General features: G+C 42.9%; 2 protein-coding genes across 2 annotated transcripts; one reads left to right on the top strand and one right to left on the bottom strand.

The window, feature by feature from the left end:
• Window positions 1–230: 230 nt before the first annotated feature.
• Window positions 231–8,264, top strand: LOC138962297 (uncharacterized). Its single transcript, XM_070334049.1, has 4 exons — window positions 231–518; window positions 2,911–3,847; window positions 4,495–4,700; window positions 6,335–8,264. Exons 1-4 carry the CDS (start codon window positions 516–518, stop codon window positions 6,530–6,532), a joined length of 1,344 nt encoding a protein of 447 aa, XP_070190150.1. The 5' UTR covers window positions 231–515; the 3' UTR covers window positions 6,533–8,264.
• Window positions 8,265–9,512: 1,248 nt separating this feature from the next.
• LOC138962296 (sialate O-acetylesterase-like) lies at window positions 9,513–22,393 on the bottom strand. The gene is made up of 9 exons (XM_070334048.1): window positions 22,271–22,393; window positions 19,704–20,023; window positions 17,451–17,586; window positions 16,748–16,919; window positions 16,148–16,239; window positions 14,153–14,283; window positions 13,465–13,619; window positions 12,596–12,794; window positions 9,513–9,965 (listed from the first exon to the last, which is right to left on the bottom strand). Exons 1-9 carry the CDS (start codon window positions 22,350–22,352, stop codon window positions 9,726–9,728), a joined length of 1,527 nt encoding a protein of 508 aa, XP_070190149.1. The 5' UTR covers window positions 22,353–22,393; the 3' UTR covers window positions 9,513–9,725.
• Window positions 22,394–26,311: the final 3,918 nt, after the last annotated feature.

The following is a 26,311-nucleotide window of genomic DNA, read 5'->3' as shown; positions in this document are numbered from 1 at the left end:
ATCCAGTGGTGAAAACCGTTTTATAAAAGAGCAAAAACTGTTTGAGTTATAAGCCTGTGACTAAGGTGACCCTCACACTGTTACCAGACACTCCCCGGACTTATATTACTCCTAGCGCAGAACCGCGCGAGGTGACATGAGACTCATTTCGTGGTGGAGGGTCACAAATAGGGTGTGTAAAAGGGAAGGTATATTCGTCCAAATGCTATTTATACATTAGCTCTGTGACTTGAAAAGCAAAGTCTGGCCAAGTTCTGTAATCGGGTGTTAAAAAGGGAAGGAAGATTCGCCCAAACACTGTTTATACAATAACAGGCTACGTTTCTCATTGCAAGAAAGGACTTGACGCGAGAATGTATTACGGGTGACGATTGTCGGTTAAAAAACAGTTTCATGTATGATAAGCTTACACCAGAAAATTAAGTTTCAAGAGTTTGTGTCTTCAGTGTGACACGTTTGTACATTCTGCAGGACAAACAGTTTTGGTGTTCTTGTTTTTTCAGTACATTTACAAAATGGTAAGTGGACGTTTTGGTTTTGTGCTCTTTTGGTTTAGGTGTATTTAACTTGTGTTCCATTTCAGTGGTACATGATCTTTTCTTTGCCTGCTCTGTATCTGTGAGCCTGTCTGTCCGGTTCTCCATTAGAAACACAGACACGCTGGACACAGACACGCACACACAAACACACGCTGACATAAATACAGAGACATTGATAAACTCTTTCTCTACCTCCTCTCTCTCTCTCTCTCTCTCTCTCTCTCTCTCTCTCTCTCTCTCTCTCTCTCTCTCTCTCAACAATGTTAGTCTGTTTGTGTGTGCAATTTTTGCTTTCCTCTTTGAATACATATATTTTCCACCATGTTTCTGAATGGGTCGTTGGCCTACACAATAAAATAAGTGTTAGTGTCTCTTCAAATAAAAATAAAATGTATTCGTCCAAACACTATTTATACAGTAATAAAGTTCAATTCAATTCAATTCATTTCAACTCTCTCTCTCTCTCTCTCTCTCTCTCTCTCTCTCTCTCTCTCTCTCTCTCTCTCTCAGTCTCGACTACTCTCTCTCACTTATTCACACGCACGTTGTAACATATACATACATGAAAGCTATTTTCACCAGCAGTTCGAGGGGTTGTTTGATGTACGTAGCAATGACTGAGTTAAACTATTCTTCCATGTCTTGCTCTTCTGTCTCGCTTACCCAGCCCCAACCCAACCCCTCTTGTCTCCTCTAACCGTTTGAAAATCAACCCGATAGTAAGTGTGGGGTCGAATAACTCTTCAAAGGGCAGATAACCTTATCTGAATGAGGTGGATGCCAAAACCGAAGTAGAAGTTATCAAGAATGCTACAGTGGAACCCCCCTTTTAAGACCTCCACACATTGGGGAAATTCAGGTTTGTTTGTTTGTTTGTTTGTTTGTTTGTTCGTTCGTTCATGGGCTGAAACTCCCACGGCTTTTATACGTGTATGACCGTTTTTACCCCGCCATTTAGGCAGCCATACGCCGCTTTCGGAGGAAGCATGCTGGGTATTTTCGTGTTTCTATAACCCACCGAACTCTGACATGGACGGATTACAGGATCTTTTTCGTGCGCACTTGGTCTTTTGCTTGCGTGTACACACGGGGGTGTTCGGACACCGATAAGAGTCTGCACACAAAAGTTGACTCTGAGAAATAAATCTCTCGCCGAACATGGGGACGAACTCACGCTGACAGCGGCCAACTGGATACAAATCCAGCGCGCTACCGACTGAGCTACATCCCCGCCCTGACTGAGCTACATCCTCGCCCTGACTGAGCTACATCCCCGCCCTGACTGAGCTACATCCCCGCCCTGACTGAGCTACATCTCCGCCCTGACTGAGCTACATCCCCGCCCTGACTGAGCTACATCCCCGCCCTGACTGAGCTACATCCCCGCCCTGACTGAGCTACATCCCCGCCCTGAGCTACATCCCCGCCCTGACTGAGCTACATCCCCGCCCTGACTGAGCTACATCCCCGCCCTGACTGAGCTACATCCCCGCCCTGACTGAGCTACATCCCCGCCCGAAATTCAGGTCTAAAAAAGGGAGGGAGTCTTAAATTGGGGGAGGGGGGCCCGGGGGGGGGGGGGGGGGGGGGTGTCTAAATAGGGGGATTCACTAAGTTCATGCTGTGAACGTAAAACTCAGCAATCTGATTGCTTTAATGCACATATTTGAAACCTATGTGTCTTAATTACGATTTTAGTGTTCAGATTTCAGAATTCGCCTGACTAAAAAATTCAGATGTCTTTTTTAATTTCGAAACAAGATGTTATATCTTCATACGTCCTATTGTGATCCTTTATCTTAATGGTGACGTTGATAATTTAAAAAAAGAAAAGGGTGGGTCAGTCCTTGAATGGTGGCGATCTCAGACAAAACTTTCTGTGTAAAACAGCTCCGACAGTTAACACGCGCTGTTAGTAACAGCATGCTCTTTCTGCACTCTGTACGAAGACCTTGCTATACCCACCTGCCCTGTGTGTGTGTGTGTGTGTGTGTGTGTGTGTGTCTGAATCTCTTTCTCAGTCTATGTCTCTCTCAGTCTCTGTCACCATCTGTCTCTCTCGAAGTTTCTCTGTTAGTCTCAGTCTCTCTGTCTGTCTGTCTGTGAGTCTCTCTCGAAGTTTTTCTCTCAGTCTCTGTCTCTACCCGTATGTGTCACGGTCTGTCCGTCTATCTGTCTCAATGTCTGTCTGCCACTCCTCCCCCCCCCTCCCACCCCTTCTCCCTGTTTATCTCGGCGTCATCCCTCTCTTCCCTCTTCTGTCTTCTCACACATTCTTTTGCTCACTCACTCCAACACCTTCCTTCATTCGTCGTTATTTCACTCACTCATCAGCTCACAATCAAATTAGATTTCGACTATGTTCTTACAGATGGCTTATCAAGACGACAACAGTGACGAGAACGTCGACTGGAAGCAACGCTTTGAAGATCTGGGCAGAAAAATGGAGGACATGTCTGCACGAGTGTGCAAGACCGACAGACGAAATTCATTCAGCAGCAGCGACTTCATACTCCGCGATTCAGTGCGAATCACGCAGGACATCAACACGAAACTAGCGGCGGATGTGGAAATTATCAAAACGGAAATGACGCAGCTTCGGGAGAAGAACGCCACGTTGAATAAAACTGTGTCGGGTCTTCAAAGAGACGTGGCCACAGTACAGGCAGAAGAGATGACTTTCCGCGAAGATTTGGAAGCGGCTTTGACCGAAAATGTGAAACTGTGCACTAACGTGGGTGTGCTGCAAAAAGAGAACGCGAAGCTTCGAGAACAAGTGAGAGAGCTGGAAATGGGAATGCAAGAGATGCGCTGTGACGTCACAGTTGTGCAAAAAGACCTAGTCGAAGCGAACGCTAGACTCTCCGAAGCGAACGTTCGACTGGCAGCGGAGAAAAGCGGCAGAAACAGCAAGGAAAGACGGCTTTCAATGGCTTCAGCAACTTCAGTTGAAACTATAGACAGTGTGGCCAGCATACGACCCGAGGCGAACGTTCGACTTTCAGCGGAGAAAAGCGGCAGACACAACAAGGAAAGGAGGCCTTCAATGGCTTCAGCAATTTCAGTTGGAACTATAGACAGTGTGGCCAGCCTTCGACCTGAGGTGGAGGTCTTGCACACGAAAGGTTCGGAGCTGGTGAAGACCGTTGCCTCGCAGAAAAGAGAGGTGGACAAACTCAGACAAGAAGTGTCGACGTTGCAAGGCAAGAACGGCGAAGTGCTGGCAGACTTAAGCATCATCCGCAGCGAAGCTCAGACCTTTATAAACGGCTTCAGGACGCAGCTCCGAGAGCTGCAGACGTTCGTGGGTGAGCATAGTCTCCTGTGTATTGAGAAGTCAGTCGTGGCCCTCGCCCCCCCCCCCCCCCCTACCCTCAACACTGTGAATCAAACAAACATTTCAAGTGTGAAAAGTTTGAATATGAGAGAGAGAGAGAGAGAGAGAGAGAGAGAGAGAGAGAGAGAGAGAGAGAGAGAGAGAGAGAGTGTGTGTGTGTGTGTCTGTGTGTGTCTGTGTCTGTGTGTGTCTGTGTGTGTGTGTGTGTGTCAGTTTTTCTGTCTTTGTAAGTAGGATGCAACTCCTCTCTCACATCACTCCACTCCATCTAATCGTACCCTAACCTATTGATATTTTGTGGAAGGCTTGGGGTACATTTAGGTTCAGGGTCATCGCACTTGCAGGGGCAAGGGCTTGAGCTTGAAAGAACGAGATTGAGGCATGATGCTCATAAAATTATGACTAAAATTTGCCTGGAAGAGAACGGCTGTTGGGCAAAGGACCCGGGACGAAACAAGACTTGGATACAACCATGTGAAAGATCGATAATCTTTATTTGTTTTTTTTTGTTTTTTTTTAGCTTATCCAACGCCGTTACCTACACTGTGCAATTATGACCCGTTCTCAGCTTCCGTAGCTTTAGCTCACACAGTATTTGGTCGTGTATCCTTCTCTCAGGAAAGTCTAATGTTCTGGTGGCCTTCCACGCCTGCCTCAGCCAGCCAGTGACGACGACGCGGATGGAGATTCTGGTGTGTGACAACATCATCAGCAACGTCGGAGCGGCGTACGACCCGCGTAACGGCGTCTTCACTGCGCCCGTGCCTGGCATCTACGCATTCTTCGCGAATACCAGCCCATGTCAGCGAGACCAGGAGAAAAAGGTGTGTGTGTATGTGTGTGTGTGTGTGTGTGTGTGTGTGTGTGTGTGTGTGTATGTGTGGGTACGTGCACGTGTGTGTGTATGTGTGTGTGTGTGTGTGTGTGTGTGTTTGTGTGTATGGTGTGTGTGTGTGTGTGTGACTAGCTAAATGATCTTTACTTTAGACACTTCCTATCCTGTATCCAGTGTCAAAACAAGAAATTCCTCCGATAGGAACTACACCCCCGTCAAAGGGAAATAACCTTCTCAGTTGGTGGCAGTGAGAATGGTTATTTCCCTTTGACCAACGGGGGTGTCCGTCTATACCAGGCCTTGTATAATTTTAATCCACCAATAACTCCCTAACCGTGTGTTTGACTGGTCCCAATTTTTGTAAGGACCGTCTCAGGAATGTATAGAACCTGTTCACCAAGTTTGGTGACGATCGGTCCGTTCATTCTTGAGATCTACTTGCGAACACAAACACATCGAGTGAAACCTATACACACCCCTATACCGGGGGTGTAATAACTATCCGCTGAGTGAGTGTGGATCCAGTGCTTGCCGTTCCTTACATCACTTGATGCCCCACACAGTCTTTACCACGGGTTTCCATTAACCAACGTGGTGCTGGATTCGCTTCCGACGGCTCGATTGAAAAGATTTTTGCAAACACAGTTGAAAGAGGTGACAAATGTTTCAGAAAGAGTTAGCACTGCGGTAGATTCTTCAACAGGTTAATTGTTTTATGTGGGTTGTACATTTAATTGTTCTATTCTGTATTATGTTCTTTTGTAAAGGGCCTAGAGCCATAGGTTAGGCACTTAAAAATGTCCAGTTATTATTATTATTATTATTATAGATAAGTTACGCAGTTAGAGAGAGACAAGAATCAAATAAAATGTATATGTTGAATAAATCAGCATAATCGTTTGCAAACCTACTTATGAGGAACCAGTGTCTTAAAATAGTCGAAAATGTACAAATTCTCACATGCACGCACACACACGTAAACGCGCGTAAAAAAAAGCAACGAAAATGACAAAACAGACACACAGACAGACAGCAGGGATTGTACTAAAACCATGTCATTATTTGTCTATTCAAAATGGATTTTTGAAAATTAATATAATTAGTTTGATGCGGCCTTGACGGACATGTGAGAAATGACTTGATCACAAGCCTGGTGAGCAGTCACAATCTTGAGGTCAATTCAAATCTTAATCAGTCAGTGACCCATTACGTTAACCATGGCCTAATCTGACGGCGCGCGCACGTGTGTGTACGTGTGGTTCTATTTCTGTGTGTCTGGGTTAGTATAGATCTGTTTGTGTGTGTGTGTGTGTGTGTGTGTGTGCTCGCATGCGTGCGTGCGTGCGTGAATGTGCGGCGACAGCGTGTGTATATTTGTGTGTGTGTGAGAGAGAGTGTGTGTGTGTGTGTGTGTGTGTGTGTGTGTGTGTGTGTGTGTGTGTTTGTGTGTCACAGTTTGTGGGTCACGGTGCGCGCGTGCATGCGGCCGGTTTCATGTGAGCGAGCGCGCGTATGTGTGAGGGGGATGAGTGCGTGAGTGCGTGCGTCTGTCTATATATCTATTTGTAACAGAGAAGCCGCAGCTCACTGTCTAAACTATTACACCACCCTTTTTCATTCCAGGCGAGACTGAGCGTGGTGTTGGAGAACCGACGGATCGCACACGTGTACGCCAGAGGCCTTTGGTGGTCAAGCGGTCACACAGCTCTACACCTGGAAGCCGGCCACAGGGTCTGGCTCCGGACCTTCGACGATGACCGTTACACCTTCAGCGAGGGCTGGACCAATTTCACTGGCATGCTTATTCAGTCGCAGGCCTGAAAAGGAAGGAACTGTTGAATCACAGTGATAGTCTTCACTTCGTTCGTGACGAATGAATTTCGGTTTTGCAGGAAGCTTTGATGAACCTATGAACGAACTCGTAGTATTATATTCCACCTGAATTTTCGCCAACACTCATCAACGCCAAATCTCGCGACAGTTCAGGTACGCATGCGTGGCTAATAAAACACGTCTTTAATTCCGAAACATACCTGCATCTGTTCAAGAAATTGCTGCGAGACTCAGCGGAGAAGCTAGGCGATAGGCATTAAAACGGGCGTACACCTTCCCTCGGCGTGTGATGGGTGTGCTCGTTTGACTTCCGCCGCTGTCGGGGACCAAGACCAACCGGTGTGCGTGTGTGTGTGTGTGTGTGCGGTGTGTGTGTCCGTACGTGCGTGTGTGTGCGTGTGTGTGCTTGTGTGTGTGTGTGTGTGTGTGTGTGTGCGTGTGTGTGTGTGATTCTGACATTGGTTTTGCTCATCATCTCTTTGATTTCATAGACAGAACCAAAGATCATAAGATCATATACTTCAACTTACCCCCGAGGTAAACCAATCTTCGCTTTATGACAACCACTGTGACCCGTTTCACAAGGGCACACATTTACGTGATAATGTTTGAATCGTTATCATCATCCTCATGAGAACACGAACACGAGTTCGAGATTAAAGACGAATGGTTGAATGGATTGGTTTATGAAACTGCTGACCTCCGATTCTGAACAACGACTGACTGAAGAATCTACAAGGTCGTAGTCTTGACCAGTAGTGCAAGCGAACGACGTAATACTGATCAAAATCTCGGTGAACTTCCTCAAGGCTGTCCTTAATTGAGCTCGAATTTGACTTCGCGAAGTCTTATAGCGAAGTCTTATTACCGAAATTCAGTGTGAATGATTTGTGCAGCGAGCTTCGTGGAGTCGACTGATCTACATTGGGCGAAGTCTACCCCGCGAAGTCTTCTTCACGAAGCTCGCTGCCCGAAGCTTTGGCGCTGAATTTTTGTTAAAAAAGACTTTGTGAAGTATTCGCAAAGACAACTTTGGGCTCAATAAAAGAAGGCTTTTATGGTTTGCCACCCTTCACACGTAAAGGTCATAAGCACAAGAACTGCTGCTGCAAAGCTATAGCTGCCAGCAATCCAAGTGCCGCACCATGCCATACGTACTAGACACGTGGGAGGGAACTCTTGTCCCAGATAGGCCACCTCCGGACCAACCAGACCAGAAGACAATCCTTAGTCTTGGTCAATTTGGAAAACTGATGTCATCGATGTTTCAGACATACTCGTATACTTCTCCAAGTTTGGAACGCTGATAGCAGTCTGTACTTTAAACTGTGATGTGACTTACAAATTGCACCTTATGATGTGTTTTTCTGGATGTGTTTGTCTCACGGGTTTTAGGACAATGCTACGGAGGTTTTTGAAGGCCTCTCTCGTGTTGAAGCGGCTTAAAAGAGAACACTGTTCATTTGATTCACCCAAGATCAGAGCATGAATGACCGATTTCAAACGTAACATTATTGTCACATGGGTTACGGAGCCGAAACTTCTCTTTCGAACAGTGAAGGATTTTTTCTCCATTTACGTTCCTTTAAAAAATAATTGCATTCAGTATGGGTCAAATGATCGACCGAAAGTAAGCATCTATCCATCTGTGGTGGTTCGTATATATTTGTAACAGTTTCAGGCTGATTTTCTTTAACACTTAAGAGAATTGCTTTGTCCATTTTGGTCTATGTTGTATTTCTTGCCATTTGTAACGCAAACAAAAGTCTGCATGAAAACGATTACAGAGATACGCACTCGAACATCCATACATTCACACACACACACACACACACACATACACACACACACACACACACACACACACACACACACACACACACACACACACACCAACGCCACCACCACCAACAACAACAACAATAATAACCTCACATGAAAATAAAAAAAGCAAAAAGGAAATTAAGAAAAAGAAAGAAGTAAAGAAAGAAACAAAGAAAGAAAGAAATGATATAGATACAGTCCATGCACTGTAAATAAAGAAACTAAGGAAAGGCAAACGACCAACCAACCCAAACATACGAAAACAACGCCCGTCTCATGACCTTGTTTTTCTTGCGGAAAATAATGACTGTAGCAAAAAACAACATGCAAGTCACCGTGTTTTACAAACGAGAAGACTATGCTGTTTGGGTCATGGCTTCTCCCACCACCATCATGTTAATGTGAGATTTCAGCATGTAAAATAAAGGAGAGCGTGCGCTTACATTCGTCTTATGTCACTTTTATTCATGTTTTACCACACTGTACAAAAAGGCTGTACACAGCGTAACTTGAAAGGAGTTGTCCACATTTACACCGAATCTTCACAATTTCGACCCCCGCCCCTAAGAAAAAAACACCAAAAAGACAAAAAAGAGAAAATTTGGCGAGCAAACCAAACTTTAAATTCAAAGGCACACAGTGGAATCCCTAACTACCTCTTATTCTCAGATTTATTATGAAGGGTTGATGTCTTTTATCAACAATCGGTGCCTTCGCATTTAATCCAAGACACAGTTACGATTAATTGTGCACAAAAAAAAAAAAATCTTTAAAATACAGTCAGTTTCAACCGAACATACTATCAAAGTTATTCTCGCTTTTACTTGAAAGCAAACGTTGTCCACTATTTTTCGAAAATCTTGGACTAAGTTGAAGTAACTCTTTGGCTTGAACAGTCGTTTTTTTCATCTTACAGTATACATTACAATGCCACGAATAATGTATTCAGTAGATCCTTTTCAGCAAATCGTTTGAGTATGTTTCACACACAACTCGAAGAGTTAGCTTGTATTTTGCAGCAAGAACAATAGTTTATTCATCGTTCAGTAATTACAACGCCATGAGTCATGTTTGCAATAAGTATGGTTCACACACAGACAACTCGACATTACCAATTAACAACGTAGAACAGCCTCTTTAACACTTGATTTAACAGTGGTTTATTCATCGTTCAGTATTGACAATGCTAGGCATGCATCAAGTATGCATACAGTTACTCTTTTGCAGTAGTCGTTTTAACTAATCTAAGCATGTTTCACACACAACTCAACATTACAGACTTACCGTCGCACATCCCCTTTAAATCAGTGTCACAATTACTCATGTCGCGCTGACATTTATTCCACCTTATACTGTCCTAAGCCGGTGGTGACTTAGTGATGTAGATGGGAGCTGGTAAATCCGACTCAGCGGAATAAATGGCGCACTGTTTGAACTCGCAAGGTTGTGATTTCCATGCGTAGCGAAGCCCCACCAGGCGGCGCGACCCACATCCGGCGTAGGAAACGGTCACGTGGGAGTTGTCGTGGCCTGTGATTGGTGCTTTCACCCACGTGCTGTTTCCGTCGCATGCTGGGGCGAAGGTGTTGCAGCAGACCTTTATTGTGTTTTTCATAGTTGGAGAGAAAGCGACATTTGTAAGAGTGTTCAAAGATTCAAAGATAAGAGCCAGCTTTGCGAAAAAAGGTTAGTTGTAGAAATAGGCTAACATATATATACATTGAGAGCAAAAAAGGGAGCCGGTTATGAGCCAAACTTTGAAAATGATGACGTCGAGGTGCAGAAGAAGGGTGTAGTGGGGACGAAGGGCTAGTGGATAACGACGTCAATAATGATGTCCCGCTACGATGACATGACCATGGCAACGATGAGAGAGAGAGAGAGAGAGAGAGAGAGAGAGAGAGAGAGAGAGAGAGAGAGAGAGAGAGAGAGAGAGAGAGAGAGAGAGAGAGAGAGAGAGAGAGAGAGAGAGATGATGATGATGATGATGGAACTTTATTTTTCAAGGATAGAGGTTTAAGGCAACGCCTTTTCTTACAACCGGTCCTTACTTCTAATAAAAATGTCTAATAAATGATAAACAAGTAAAGCAACATGACAATAAACAAATTAAACGAACGACCCAGCAAACAATCAACAAGTAAGCACAAAATGACAAAGTAAGCAACATACAAATCAAAAGCGAAACATGCAACATGTTAATTGAGGTTACACATGTAAAGTGATCGACGGTAAAATTCACACAATACCAACGTTTACACTAATGCTTACAATGATTATATGGTGTAAATGATGATGATGAAGATGATGAAGATGATGATGATGATGATGATGATGATGATGATGATGATTTGATGATGATAATGATGATGATGATGTTGATGATGATGATGGAAAATCGCAACATAAATTCCACATAATACATGTAATAAAGAACATATTTTTGTAATTCATAAAGCTTTGCCAATTGTTGACAGCTACTTGCACATGTTAAGACTAGATATAGCCATCTAGGTAGACATATAATGATTATGCAGAGCTTGTTTAAAACTCTTTAGTGAGGTTAATGATCTTATTACAGACGGAATGGAGTTCCATACCATAGAGCCAGAGAAGGCTTGACTAGTTTTGAACAAATCAATCCTGGGTATTGGTGGTAGAAAATTGATAGACCCGTACCTTTCGGTGACTCTGTAAAATAGGTCCTGAATATAGTTGGGCACTTCGCCATGATATACTTTGTACATTACAGTCTTATTAAACTGTAACTGTTTAACACTAGCGGCAGGTAGTTTAGATTCTTTAACTTCAAATCAGCTGATAATTGTGGACCATTTAACATGAGTTTAGCTGCCCGACGATGTAGAGAGTTTAACTTTTTCATGTGAATATCAGAGACGCCATCCCAAAGAGTTGATGCGTAATTAATATGGGATAAGATGTGGGCATGATAAAATAGTTTTAGTGTTGCGATATCGACATATTGCTTTAACTTTGATAGCAGAAACAAATTCTTGGATACTTTTTGACAAATATAATGTACATGAGATTGCCATTTTAATTCTTGATCGACTATCACACCCAAAACACGATGTTCTGTTACCTGCTGAACAGGTTGTGATTCCAGAGAAAGATTTAACTTAAGAGGTCGTGACTGGTGTTTTTGTCTTGTTGTAATAATCATGCTTTTTGTCTTCCCTGGGTGCACTATCATATAATTCTGGTTACACCAATTGTTGACTTCATTCAGACTAGACTGTAAGGAAACTTCAATTTCTTGAACAGTCCTACAGCTTGTGTGAAGCGTCGAATCATCTGCAAACAATTCTGTTTTAACTTTGGAATTAGATATATGAAGGGGGAGGTCATTAATGAATACACAAAACAAAATAGGCCCTAAAACTGACCCCTGGGGGACTCCACTCTTTAAACATCCTTTAGGAGAGGTTTTACCGTTTATAGAAACATTCTGTGTTCTGTTGACAAGATATGATTTAAAGAATGAACACGTTGCGGGATTGTTCACGTACAATGCGAGTTTATGTAAAAGTAATGTGTGATCTACAAGATCAAAAGCTTTCTTAAAATCAAGAAATACAGCCCCTGATATGTCCGAACGATTAATTGCCGATAGCCAGTTATCACATAGTGATGAAAGAGCTGTACTACAGGAATGTTTCGGACGAAACCCAGATTGAAAGTTGTGAAATAATTTGCACCTTTCCATGTAGTTCAGAAGATTCTTCTGGATGTGCTTCTCTAAAGGCTTTGATAAAATAGGAAGCAATGAAATTGGCCTGAAGTTATTAGGGTCAGACACATCTTTATTTTTAGGAAGTGGAACGACCTTTGCCGTTTTAAATGCATCAAAGAGAGAGAGAGAGAGAGAGAGAGAGAGAGAGAGAGAGAGAGAGAGAGAGAGAGAGAGAGAGCGAGAGAGAGAGAGAGAGCGAGAGACTGAGAGAGAGAGTGTGAGAGAGAGAGAGATATCTTAAATACTATCTTAACACATTTCAGATAATTTAATCACACGCTTCCACGCACTTGAGCCGCCTTAATACATCAGTCAGAAACTGGGAGCTCTGTGTACTGACTTAAGTTACCCGGCAGTAAAGTCAAACTGGACTCAAACAACCTGTCCCTTTTTAAGCATGTGACGCTACCCCGGATATACAACAAACAAAGTAAACGCGAAACAAAAGAAACCGTGACATAAAACACCCTTACATCGAATCCGTCGTTACTTCTGATGTCGAGTGGCGTGTGGCCATGATCATACTCGATGGTTAGCGTCTTCTGGTCCTGATCCTTCTCGAAGGCTGTCGGGAATGGACCCTGGAACTCGATGTTCTTGCGCCCGTAGGCCACGTTGAGGGCACCCAGCACTAACCGCTGGGCCACATCCTGCTTGTCTCGCGGGTGGTATCTGCAACGTTAGTTACTGTGATCACACTGGGTGCTTAGTAAACCGGTAGCAACCAAAAGACAAGAAACACCTGGACAACGCAACCGGTCATATAAGTTGCAATGATACGGAAATTATCAAATTCGAAAACCAGTCCAATGCAGGCAAAGCGTTACGGCTGGTCGTATTTCTTCTTTCGTATGTTTAAAAAAAAAACCACACCATTTAAAAAAAATTGTTTACAGAAAACCCCGTTAACGTCGAATGTATTGTAATTATTGTCGTTTTCGTTGTTACTAGCAAATATGATATTGCACGTATTTTGTCTCTATCTTAGACTTAACTATATTGATAGATGTGGAGTATGCTAGGCTCATACAGACTTGAAGAAGTAAAACAATGACAGTCGAATAAATCTGTACTTATCTCAAGACAAGAAACGATTCAGCCGTGAGAAATTCACACACAGAAAAAAGAAACGAACCTTCATGGCATTATTTCAAACATCGCAGCACACCGGAATTGACTTGTCCTAAAAAAATGAGAAGAAACAATTTCTTACGGTCCTAGAGAATTCCTTGGGTCGTCTTTGAGGTCCATAGCGACGGATATTATTTTAAACCTTGCAGCATACTTTAACTGACCTTTCAAAATAAATAAATAAATAAACAAAAAGACAAAGAATGCTTACGGTCCTAGAGGATTGGTTCCGACGTCTTTGAGGTCCATAGCGACGGCCATGAAAGTGTCTGGAAGAGCGGGGTTGGGGCTGTAGCCATAGCCCACTGTCTGGGCCCAGCGCAAGGCCGGCTGAGCGCTCACAAGGTCAGGATTACCAGTAGCCAGCTGGAAAATTTATGCTATTGAAATCAAACAACAACGTCACGCCCATAAGAACAATACCTAACTCAGTGTAAGGCATTTCTGCAGTGAGACTACAGAGGAAGCTATACTGGAAGGGTACCTATCACGCGTTAGAGAGTACAAACGCTTAGACCATCGGAAATCATTGTCACGGTTACGTAAGCAAAACTGCCGTTCTCGTTTCTGAGTAAGGCACTTTTCAGCAGAGGCTGTTTTCATACAGGAAGACTTGTTTGGTGTGCAAAAGCTTATTTGGGTTGTTATGCAGTTGTGCTGATTGAAAACGTTGTTGCCAGCTCTTGAACTCTCGCTTATTCCAATGTCAAAAGTTGGAGATAGGCAGTTTGCAACTAAAATGAAATAAGCAAATTGTTCAGAAACCAAAAACAAAGTATACGTCAACGATCGAAGACCAAGGCCCGAGAACAACACTGCCATTATAGACAAAGAAAAAGATTCCTGTAGACAAACAGACACACATAAACACAAACACCCAAACTTGACGATGTACTCACCTGCACGTAACCGAATGGAAAGTCGACAGGTGTTTCCCCAAGTGACCTCTGGTTGAAGTTCTTCCTCCAGCTGTCCACCAAGGCCTTAATCTGACACTTGTAGATTTCGTCCTGGCCCTCGTTCGTTTCACCTGTTGAGCACATCAATGGATGGAGAAAAAGAAAAAAATGAAGGAAGGAAAGAAAGAAAGAAAAAGAAAGAAAGACAACGAGAAAGAAGGAAAAAAAGGCGTGATCGTTCAAACTGTAGCCGATTTGTTTAAAGTCAAGTTTCCAAATTTAAGGAAGCTGATTTGACTAGCGAACGCGTGGCAACTGGAACAAGCATAATTATTACTTAAAATAGGACGGTTTTGACTTGAAGTTCTATTCATTGTGCAAAGTACGCTGCACCTTAAAGGCACCAGTAAGCCTCCCGTAAACCATCACAGATACTGTCAGGCTTTAACACACAGTACAAACACGCTTTCATTTAAACACTCACCGCTAGAGAACATCCTGGGTGCCCTCCGTAAAGAGCGAGCAATTTTCAAAGAATTTATATTTGCGTGGTTTATCTTACCCCTGCGCCATCGTGAACCCCTGTGTTCCAGTTTCCCTTTTTCACAATGTAGTCGTCAGTTAGTAATTTGAATGCGACTCGATGTGAGCTTATCTGCAATAGCACGTTATTGTATACCTCTGACTTATGCACGAAACAAACGGCTGTCGTTCACAAGAACTCTAGCGATGGCTTTTGACTGTTCAGAGGAACTGGCGATATATGCATAAACCGTCGTCTGCTTCGAGAACCACAACCTTGCGTGACCCTGCTTCCGGACTTTTCTTTTTTCAAACTTTCAAAACTTCGAATTGTACTGATCTTGTCTTGATGAAAAAAGAATTCTTTTATGATTTAAGAATGTTTGTGTAACAAGCTGTCAATTTATTATTTAGATTTTAAAAGTTAGGTCTAGCGCCAAAACGCACCACGGTCCAAAAAGTGTCCGAGACAATCCGCAAAATTAATTCTTTAAAAATTGCTCGCTCTTTACGTAGGGCACCTAGGATGTTCCCGTTTGGTGAGCGTTCAAATGGAAGGGTGTTTGTACTGTGTGTAAAAGCCTGACAGTATATGTGATGGTTTACGGGAGGCTTACTGTGCCTTTAACCCACGTTCAATGGATGCAAGAAAAAGACTCAATCAATCAATCAATCAATCAATGAGGCTTATATCGCGCATATTCCGTGGGTACAGTTCTAGGCGCTCTGCAGTGATGCCGTGTGAGATGAAATTTTATACGGCCAGTAATTGCAGCCATTTCGGCGCATATTTACCTTTCACGGCCTTTTATTCCAAGTCACACGGGTATAGGTAGACAATTATTAACTGTGCCTAAGCAATTTTGCCAGGAAAGACCCTTTTGTCAATCGTGGGATCTTTAACGTGCACACCCAATGTAGTGTACACGGGGGGGGGGGGGGGGGGGGGGGGTTCGGACACCGAAGAGAGTCTGCACACAAAGTTGACTCTGAAATAAATTTCCGCCGAACCTGGGATCGAACTCTCGCTGACAGCGGCCAACTGAATACAAATCCAGCGCGCTACCAACTGAGCTATATCCCCGCCCCCACCTTTGACAGAAAACGTTATCTGAGACATTTACCTACAATGTCATCGTATAATGTATTTACTATTCTGATAACCGTGTGTGTCTCACTAGCCTGACTCGTATCGCTAACTGCCCCTTGCTTCGAAAGAAAAGAACAGGGAAGGAACTCTGTCATTCACATGAACAACTTTCATTCGTCTACAATACAAAGACATCCAGCTTGTCTCGCAAAAATATCACGAGCCTTTTTCTCAAAATATCAAAACTCATTTAGAATGTTGGTATGTATGCAAGAGAAGGCATGTTCTTACCCTATGTGAAATCGTGGACACGTCTGTTCTGTCAAAACCAGTCGCATATACGAAAATGGGAACTAAGGTAACTTTAAAGCAAAGGATCATACCTTGGTACCAAAGAACTCCAAATATGGTCATGTCAAGAAACGGGTGTACCATGGCGTTGTAGAGAACTTCTGGAACCATCGGACAACATTCTCTGCAACAATAATACTCTGCCGCTGACGACAACGCCATTGTCGGCTTCGAGACTTTAGTAACAACTACTAGATCACGACATCAACTGATAAAGTACTGTTGGAATCAAATATCAGAAAGACAGAACAAAGGAACGCAGACAGACAGAGAGATACACGCACAATCATACTCACACGACACTTAACTAAAGTGCTGATAACGATTTCCTGACAGACAGGAAGGAAGATGGATAGACAGCCAGAAAGGCAGCCAGGCAACCGGACAGTTCACCCAGCCCCCCACCCCACACAACCACGCACGCACGCACGCACGCGCGCACACACACACACACACACCACGCACGCACGCACGCACGCGCGCATACACACATACTCACACACACACACACATACACACACACATACTCACACACACACACACACACACACACACACACACACACACACACACACACACTCACATACATCTACTCGTCATACTTAACCCGAAACAATAACATCTCAACCCACAGGTAGTTTTCATAATGCGGCAGTGGACAGGTCTGGACAGCATCGTGGGGGGACCAGGCCTCTATACTGGTCCCTCCCCAAGCAGAGTCCACAAGTCCAATGGGATAGTTGAGATGAGATTGCAGGTACTCGGCAAACAAAAAGCAGACGGCAGAAAACTGCGGTAGGTATTCTGAAAAAAAATAGCATAACCATCAGAACCAGTAACCTACCATTCTTGTTTTTTGAGTTTGAATTTTGGAACGTTAGCAGTCTTTTTTGTTGTTGGATTTTAACATTGATTACCATCTTATGAGAGCAGTGTAACATTCAACAGTGTTTCATTTTTGAAACTCTTGTGGGAAGTTCTCGGTAAGGTGTGCTATGATGTATACATGAACGTTTTTGCGCCAAGAAATGTAGACGTGTCCAAACAGACAAGAGCTCGCTCGCTCGCACGTGCGCACGCTCGCAAACAAACTCATGCATCTCCCACGCACGCACACTCATCAAACATACATTTAAAAATTTTTTTTTTAACTGAATAAGTCAGTCGTTTGGTCAAACTTTAATACCGTACTAGAATGGCCTACACATACTACACTCGTTTTCGCTCTTCTGTTTGTTGTTATTGTTTTTGCAACTAACAATGGGGTTGAAACTATGTACAGTGCGTATCAGTTGCGCTACTATGTACTTTAATTACAGCAATGAGTATGCTTACGTTTATTCGGCACTGTCCAACGTATGTAGTACTTCGTATCATACTGCGGCGAGGTGCTATTGACATGGGCCACTTTCAGTAAACGAATGTTTTTCTTTTCAATGCCTTTTTGGATCTCGTATGCTGAATTCAGAATCTGGAGAAGGTGGAGAAAAATAAGTACAACATTCAGCAGTGACGATTTCTTTGTTTTGTGAAATCTCTAACTCAAACTGCAACAACAAGAAACAACAAGTCGCGAAAGGCGAAAATACTACATTTAGTCAAGCTGTGGAACTCACAGAATGAAACTGAACGTAGTCCGCCGCAAGTGCAAAAGGCAGTGAAAGTGACGAGCCTGTTTGGCGCGGCAGCGGTTGCGCTGTGCTTCATAGCACGCTTTACTGTACCTCTCTTCGTTTGAACTTTCTGAGCGTGTTTTTAATCGAAACATATCATATCTATATGTTTTTGGAATCAGGAACCGACAAGGAATACGGTGAAATAGTTTTTGAAACGATTTCGGAAATTTAATTTTGATCATAATTTTTATATTTTTAATTTTCAGAGCTTGTTTTTAATCCAAATATAACATATTTATATGTTTTTGGAATTAGAACATGATAAAGAATAAGATGAACGTAAATTTGGATCGTTTTATAATTTTTTTTTTTTTTACAATTTTCAGATTTTTAATGACCAAAGTCATAAATTAATTTTTAAGCCACCAAACTGAAATGCAATACCGAAGTCCGGCCTTTGTCGAAGATTGCTTGGCCAAAATTTCAATCAATTTGATTGAAAAATGAGGGTGTGACAGTGCCGCCTCAACTTTTACAAAAAGCCGGATATGACGTCATCAAAGACATTTATCGAAAAGAAAAAAACGTCCGGGGATATCATTCCCAGGAACTCTCATGTCAAATTTCATAAAGATCGGTCCAGTAGTTTAGTCTGAAACGCTCTACACACACACACACACACACACACACACACGCACACACATACACCACACCCTCGTCTTGATTCCCCCCCTACGTTAAAACATTTAGTCAAAACTTGACTAAATGTAAAAATACTGAAAAATTGTTGACGTATTCCGCAAGTGTTGTTTGTTGTTGTGTTTAAAAAAGAAAATTTCATGCATTTTTGTTTTTCTCTCCTCCCCCAAAAAACAAACAAAGAAACAAGACAAAACATAAAGAAAAAGAAAACTCGGGAAAAAAAAGAAAACAAGAGCAACGCAAGAGAGAACTTCCGCAAGATGTAGGGGAAGGGCTCCAAATATGGACCACTTTTTGTTTCATGCTGATAACTAGCTTGTTTTCTTGCGAAGAAGTTTCATTTTGTGTTTCGTAGTCCTTCTCTCTTAGGTTAACCGTTAGGCCTAATTAGAGTGAAATAGCTTTGATAGACATTCAACAAAAATTAAATACAGAAAAAAAATCACAAATGGTCCATATTAGGAGCATGGGCGCCTAATATAGACCAGTGAAGCGGCCTTCACGAATCACTGTAAAAAGCCCCCTATACTTCAAAATAACATGATACAACTTAGTGTACAAGTCAGACAAATTTAAATATGCTTTAGATCTATCTGTTTCGGGTTGATGAGAGCATTATTTGAAGCACACCAGGAAACTAAAGAAGCTTATCAAAAACAGAGTGAAAATAAGTGAAATTATCAACTTCCACGAAAAGAAGACTTTTTGTTATTTTTTTTTAAATCTCGAGGGTTAGTTATAGGTTATTTCCAGCAAGCTTCTTAATGAACTAATGAAAATAGCCTTTAGCTTTTCATTTTTTCTATTTGTTGAAGGTGGTCCATATTAAGGAACTCGCACATACTTTGATATTTTGCTATTATATTTTGTTTGCTGTGGAAACTCGGGGTCAACACTACTAAAATGTAACAAATGCGGTCTTAGCTGTCATATATAGCAATTTTTGTGTGATAAAAGTTTTGGCTGTGGACAGAAACGAGTCCGTTTTAGGCGGCAAATTTAGAGTGAACGCTGCCAACAGTGAAAAAAAGAGAAAAAGCCCAACGGTTTTGAGATTTGTGTTTCTGCAACTGTTTTGACATGTGCAAGTTATCCAGAGAGGGTGAATACAGCGAATAAAACTTTTTTGAGCGCTCTAGCGCCGTTAGTTTGTCAGAACAGAAGGTGGTCCATATTAGGAGCCCTTCCTCTTCACAACATGCCGACATCGTTTCGTTGTTGTTTTACACAACCTAAATAGGCATAAAGGAAACAACGTTATTTTCGTCACCTGATTCATATCTAGCTCCATGTTGCTCTGCCCAGAGCAAAACCAAACGTCGCCGAAGAGCACGTCATTCAGCGTCACGTGACCGCCATCACCGGAAATGACGTTCACCACGAAAGGACCTGGATCTTTAATGGCGGGCAGCTTCAGTTTCCAATTCCCGTTCTGCACGGTGGTGTTGACTGCTGACCCCTGACCTATGACCTGAGCGGTGACGGTGTCGCCCTCTGTGTCTGCATTGCCCCATAGGACGGCTTGCTGCGGTCCTCGCTGTAAAACCATGTGGTCACGGTAGTAGCTGGCCAGCTTGAGGGCGCCATGGGCTGGAGTGAATAAATAGGGTAATAAATAAATCAATCAATCAATAAACTGTATGGAGGCATAAGGTCGGAGACTGCGGTCTCTCTCCCATCACTTATTACTATGACATTCCTGCCTTTTCTAAGGCTTGGGGTTCGGCTGGTGACTTGTGTCCCTCCCCCCACCCACCTACATATTCTTCTTTAATATGCTCCGGCGGAGCATGCACTAGCTGCATCATAGCTTATGAATTACAAATCATATTACGGAGGCGCTAGTCGCCAAACTGTACATATTTCTTTACCACGGCCTTCGTGGCTTACATCTTAATCCTTTTTATTTTAAAGAAGTTTTGAGATTTATTGTTCGTGTTCTTATTACTTGCTCATCTATTTGCTTTTATTGGTGAACCTGAAAGGTTCTACCTTTTAACTCGTTTTGAATAAAAATCTTTTTACAAACCCGTTATTCAGGATATAGAATACAGACTTATAATTCTTACTAAGAAACATCTTACCTATTTTTCATTTTAACGAATTCCACAGAGCATCATCATCTCAACCTCACCCCCTGCCCTCCTCTTTTATTTTTTAAATTTTATTTTTAAATTGTTTTTTTAAAGCGGACAAACACTCAAGTCCTTAATGGCAAAAAACCGTAGGACTTTTAATATCAATTTTACTACTACTTAAAGGCAGAGTAAGCCTCCCGTAAACCATCACAGAGCTCCCCGAGCGTCTACATATAGTACAAGCATACTTCCATTTGAACGCTCACCGAACGGGAACATCCTGGCTGCTTTCTGTCGAGCGTGAGAAATTTTCAAAGAATTTATTTTCGTGGACTTGGTCCTCAACAACAATGGCGCCTCGTTTTGGTGCTGGACGGCTGTTATGAATACCGGAATTCACGCCCGGACAGTAAGACTCCTGTAAACCATCACAGATACTGTCAGGCTTTTACACACAGTACAAACACCCTTCCATTTGAACGCTCACCAAACGCGTACGGGAACATCCTAGGTGCCCTACGTAAAGAGCGAGCAATTTTTAAAGAATTAATTTTGCAGATTGTCTCGAACACTTTTTGGACCCATCCTGAACTCAGGTCAAACTTGAGTTACTTCCCTTCGGGTCTCATTCTATCGATGTAAACTGGCGATAGCCGTGAATCGATGATTATCAAAATGTTTTTGGACCGTGGTGCGTTTTTGCGCTAGACCTAACTTTTAAAATCTAAATAATAAATTGACAGCTTGTTACACAAACATTCTTTAATCATAAAAAAATTCTTTTTTCATCAAGACAAGATCAGTACAATTCGAAGTTGTGAAAGTTTGAAAAAAGAAAAGCCCGGAAGCAGGGTCACGCAAGGGTCGTAGCAGACGACGGTTTATCAGTGCATATCGCCGTTCCTCTCAACAGTCAAAAGCCATCGCCAGAGTTCTTGTGAACCACAGCTGTTTGTTTCGTGCATAAAAACGTGCTATTGTAAATAAGCTCACATCGAGTCGCATTCAAATGACTATCTGACGACTACATTGTGAAAAAGGGAAACTGGATCACACGGGTTCACGATGGCTCAGGGGTAAGATAAACCACGCAAAAATAAATTCTTTGAAAATCCACGGTTCGCTCTTTACGGAGGGCACCTAGGATGTTCTCAATCGGTGAGTATTTAAATGAAAGGGTGTTTGTACTGCATGTATGTAAAAGCCTGACCGTATCTGTGATGGTTTACAGGAGGCTTACTGTGCCTTTAATCAATCAATCAATCAATAATAGCCTTAATTGTCGTGAAAACAAATGTCAAAAATGCAAGTGTGGTACTGTGTGTGTGTGTGTGTGTGTGTGTGTTTGTTTGTGTGTGTATGTGTGTGTGTGTGTGTATGTGTGTGTGTGTGTGTGTGTGGGGGTGTGTGTGTGGGATGCGTGTACCGGGGGGGGGGGGGGTGGGTGGGTGAAGGAGTGTACCTTTAAATTGAAATCATAGAAAGGACGAGATCGTGTTTCGAAAGCAATAGTGAACATTCAATATATTCAGAAAAAGTTAACTCATTTCCGGCACTATGCTCAACACATACACACACCAAAAGACAGACAGTACGACCTTTAGTTACAAACTATGGTTACAGCCTGACATACGCACCTTTACACACACGCCAAATCAACCTAGCATACGTACATACAGAAATACACACAATCTTGTACCCCAACCCTCCACAGACAGAGCACATAATTTCCCGAATATATTAGATGTTAAAACATTACCTTGGAGTGTGTACAAACTCAGGATCAAAAGGACGCAGAATGTGGACGTTTTCACCATTTTGTGCGGCCTGAGATAATACATCCTGCTACAAGAATATGAGAGACTAGATTTGCACAGCTATTATACACACAATCACTTTCTGTGATAGTTTCTATTTTTAAGTTTACATAGCGAGATAGGGAAATGCGATCACGAACTGACCGTTGTGTGGTTTGCAACGAACACAAGCACGTATACGCATGCACATATGCAAATACGCGCGCAGACAGACACACACAGACGCACACACAGACGCACACACAGACGCACACACACACACACACAAACACACACACACAAACACACACGCACACACACGCACGCACACACACACACACACACACACACACACACACACACACACACACAGAGACATACACACATACACCGCAACACGGTGGCCTAGTGGTAAGGCGTCCGCCCAGTGAGCGGGAGGTCGTGGGTTCGAACCCCGGCCGGGTCATACCTAAGACTTTAAAATTGGCAATCTAGTGGCTGCTCCGCCTGGCGTCTGGCATTATGGGGTTAGTGCTAGGACTGGTTGGTGCGGTGTCAGAATAATGTGACTGGGTGAGACATGAAGCCTGTGCTGCGACTTCTGTCTTGTGTGTGGCGCACGTTAAATGTCAAAGCAGCACCGCCCTGATATCACCCTAAGTTCGTGGTGGACTGGGCGTTAAGCAAACAAACAAACAAACACACACATACACACACCCACACCCACACACATACACTCGCACACACATACGCAAAACATGATCACACACACACACACACACACACTGACACTGACACACATGCACACACACACACATACACACACGCTCACACATACACACACTCACACATACACACACACTCACACATACACATGCACATGCACACATACACACACACTCACACATACACACACACTCACACATACACACACACTCACACACACACACACACACACACGCACTCACACTTCAGACCTTTTGCTCACTGGAGTGTCAGTACATGTAATCTGCAGTCTTTGAAAATGTAAGGTCACAGTTTAGATACCGTAATGTGGATTCTGGTATAGCGCCAAGCGTTCTTTGACAAATTTAAACTCAGTGGGGTACCAAAAACGTACACCTACAGTACATGTATTCATTTAAATTTGCAGTTTGTCCTTCCCCTGACCCCCCACCCTCCACCCTGTAATGTCAGATATCGTACCTTTATTCAAAATCCTGAATTAGAAGCTGACGCAGAAAAAAAAAGTTGACCCTGAAAAAAGACAGTGATCTTGTCATATCTAAGACAGAATGTTACAGTTGCATTTCATGCAAGGAATTTAATTGCAACATTGAAGGGTGGCTTTAATGTCAAATTCTGTGATACCGTCCTTGTGATCCTCGGGTCATATGTTCAAATCCAGGCCGGGACGGATACAGGTTATGGCGGAGTCACACCAAGACAACGCACGGCCAGCGCACTGAAAATGAATCAAAAATGGAAAATAATGATCAGTGCGTGGTTGTGTGACGCGGTTTTGTAGAAGCACATTTTTGTGCATGCTCAAAAAATCCCAACGCACACAGCGAATGACAACGAATGCGTAGCGTTGGTTTAGCGCGCTCGACGAACGAGTAACGCATATTGACGCACACCCAGCGAACGACAACGCACTGGCCAAAATCGCAATTTTTCGCAATATTTTCAGTGCGCTGGCCGTGCGTCGTCTTGGTGTGACTCCACCATTACCGCTATGCGCCGCCCAGAGACTATGACACGAACACGACCTCTGTCTTTCGGCCAGAAGCGCTGGTTGCTGACTACACCTAACACGTACCTACCTAGGTATTGCGATTCTTTTTTGCTGCTGGTTTTCCATTGAGAGGAAGCTACCTACATTTTGGAGCAATGGGACGACACAATATGAAATAAAATGAAAAGAAATGAGATGAAATGGATTCTGGACGCTTTTAGATCGGTTACTGTGCCTCTCCGTTCAGCACGAACTCTAGCCTGGATATTGCTTGCAGTATTTTTTTCTATACAATTGATACGGAGCAAAAAGTTTTGTTCGGCAACAAATCCCCTGACCTTATCTTGCTATGTACGTATAAGTGCAATGTTTCTTTATTATATTGGTGCTTTAAAAGCAGACCAGTACAATCTGAACTCGCAACATATACAAGCAAAGTTCAAAAAGTAGTATATTAGTGGCCCTAGACAATGTACTTTTACTTTTACTTTTATTTATCGTGGCGTCTAGGCGTGTCCCGTACAAAGAAAGAAAAGGAACCAATAACAAATCTGTTCTTTTTTCAAGATGGCAGCAGTTTGGTCTGTTGCTTTCCCCCTCCTGCTCTGCGGGCGAGGTGAGAATAATTGGGAGACAAGAGAGCTGGATGCTAGTTAATCGACCGAAAGAATTCGCGCTGAAGCGAAGATGAAATTTCATTCTTGATCGATTGCTTCATAAAAATATATATAGCTATTCTGATGAACACGTGGGGGAATTCGGGGGCTGTGATTGGATGGTATCTCCCGATCATCAAAGCATATTGCTGCCAAAGTCGGCCATTTTCCGCAATATCCAAAAGCATATTGAGTAAAATGGCCGACGCATGGTTCCGGTTTACACATCTGTACCACGCGGCGATGTTTCTATCGAAAACAGCATACACTGACAACTTAAAAAGCTGTTTCAACAACTGTGTTGTGAAATCGAATGCACTTGGAGTCAGTTTTTCTTCCAAAGTCAGAAAGCGTGTAGCTGCCGAAGTCGGCCATTTGGCGCAATATCCAAAAGCATATTGAGTAAAATGGCCGACGCATGGTTCCGGTTTACACATCTGTACCACGTGGCGATGTTTCTATCGACAACAGCATACACTGACAACTTAAAAAGCTGGCAGTTTCAACAACTGTGTTGTGAAATCGAATGCACTTGAAGTCAGAAAGCGTGTAGCGGTGTGCATGTCTGCGCGAACACTGATGATGTGCGTAAAAAGTTCGTCTGCTATCCATAAAAACCTGAGATCAACGCATCGAGGCAAAAACTGTCATTTTGTAAGTTTGGAACAACGAATCAAGGTCATAACAGCTATATAATCGCTATTATGTTTTCAGCGTAGCAATAGGGTCCGATATTTAGACTCGAACAAGTATAATGCGACTCGTCTTCGACTCGTCGCATTATACTTGTCTCGTCTAAATATCGGACCCTATTGCTACGCTGAAAACACAATAGCTGTTAATAAGATGGAATTCTATAGTTATGTATAGCTGTTGTACAGTTAGATTTGTTGGGCTTAAATGATTGAACAGATTTACCCTCGTGTCAGTTGCGAAAATAATTCATTTCAAATAACGCGAGAAGGATTGTCTCTGTAATTCGATTCGATTCTGTGTCGAATATGAAGTATTTCATTTCAAGGTTCTTTTCTGCGGTGGTGGTGCGGCTTGAAAACGAATATGTGCATAGTGTGGGTGAATGCATGCGGTGGTGGTGCGGCTTGAACACGAATATGTACATAGTGTGGGTGAATGCATGCGGTGGTGGTGCGGCTTGAACACGAATATGTACATAGTGTGGGTGAATGCATGCGGTGGTGGTGCGGCTTGAAAACGAATATGTGCATAGTGTGGGTGAATGCGTGCGGTGGTGGTGCGGCTTGAACACGAATATGTACATAGTGTGGGTGAATGCATGCGTGTGGGTGCATGCATGCGTGAGTGTGTGTAGTGTGTGTGTGTGTGTGTGTGTGCATGTGTGTGCATGTGTGTGCGTGTGTGTGCGTGTGTGTGTGTATTGTGTGTATTGTGTGTGTGTGTGTGTATTGTGTGTGTATTGTGTGTGTGTGTGTGTGTGTGTGTGTGTGTGTGTGTGTGTGTGTGTGTGTGTGTGTGGGTGTGTGTAAGACAGAGAGAGAAAGAGACAGACCGAGAGGAAACAGATCCTGATATACAGAAAGACAGAAACAAAGCACACAATACTTGTATGAACTTTAACAATGAAAAAAAAA

Source organism: Littorina saxatilis, linkage group LG3 (assembly GCF_037325665.1).
Source record: "Littorina saxatilis isolate snail1 linkage group LG3, US_GU_Lsax_2.0, whole genome shotgun sequence".
In the NCBI taxonomy this organism is placed as follows: domain Eukaryota; kingdom Metazoa; phylum Mollusca; class Gastropoda; order Littorinimorpha; family Littorinidae; genus Littorina; species Littorina saxatilis.
Note: the sequence above shows the minus strand (reverse complement) of the source record. Positions and strands in the feature narration are given on the sequence as shown.

Bases quoted from the DNA above. Each gene is read 5' to 3' on its own strand.
- LOC138962297 (XM_070334049.1), top strand. The intron at 3,848-4,494 runs GTGAGCATAGTC...TCCTTCTCTCAG, and splicing joins AGAGCTGCAGACGTTCGTGG to GAAAGTCTAATGTTCTGGTG. The intron at 4,701-6,334 runs GTGTGTGTGTAT...TTTTCATTCCAG, and splicing joins AGCGAGACCAGGAGAAAAAG to GCGAGACTGAGCGTGGTGTT.
- LOC138962296 (XM_070334048.1), bottom strand. From the start codon at position 22,352: ATGTATTATCTCAGGCCGCACAAAATGGTGAAAACGTCCACATTCTGC. The intron at 16,240-16,747 runs GTGGGTTGAGAT...TTATTGTTGCAG, and splicing joins CCGCATTATGAAAACTACCT to AGAATGTTGTCCGATGGTTC. The intron at 13,620-14,152 runs GTGAGTACATCG...TAAATTTTCCAG, and splicing joins TTCCATTCGGTTACGTGCAG to CTGGCTACTGGTAATCCTGA.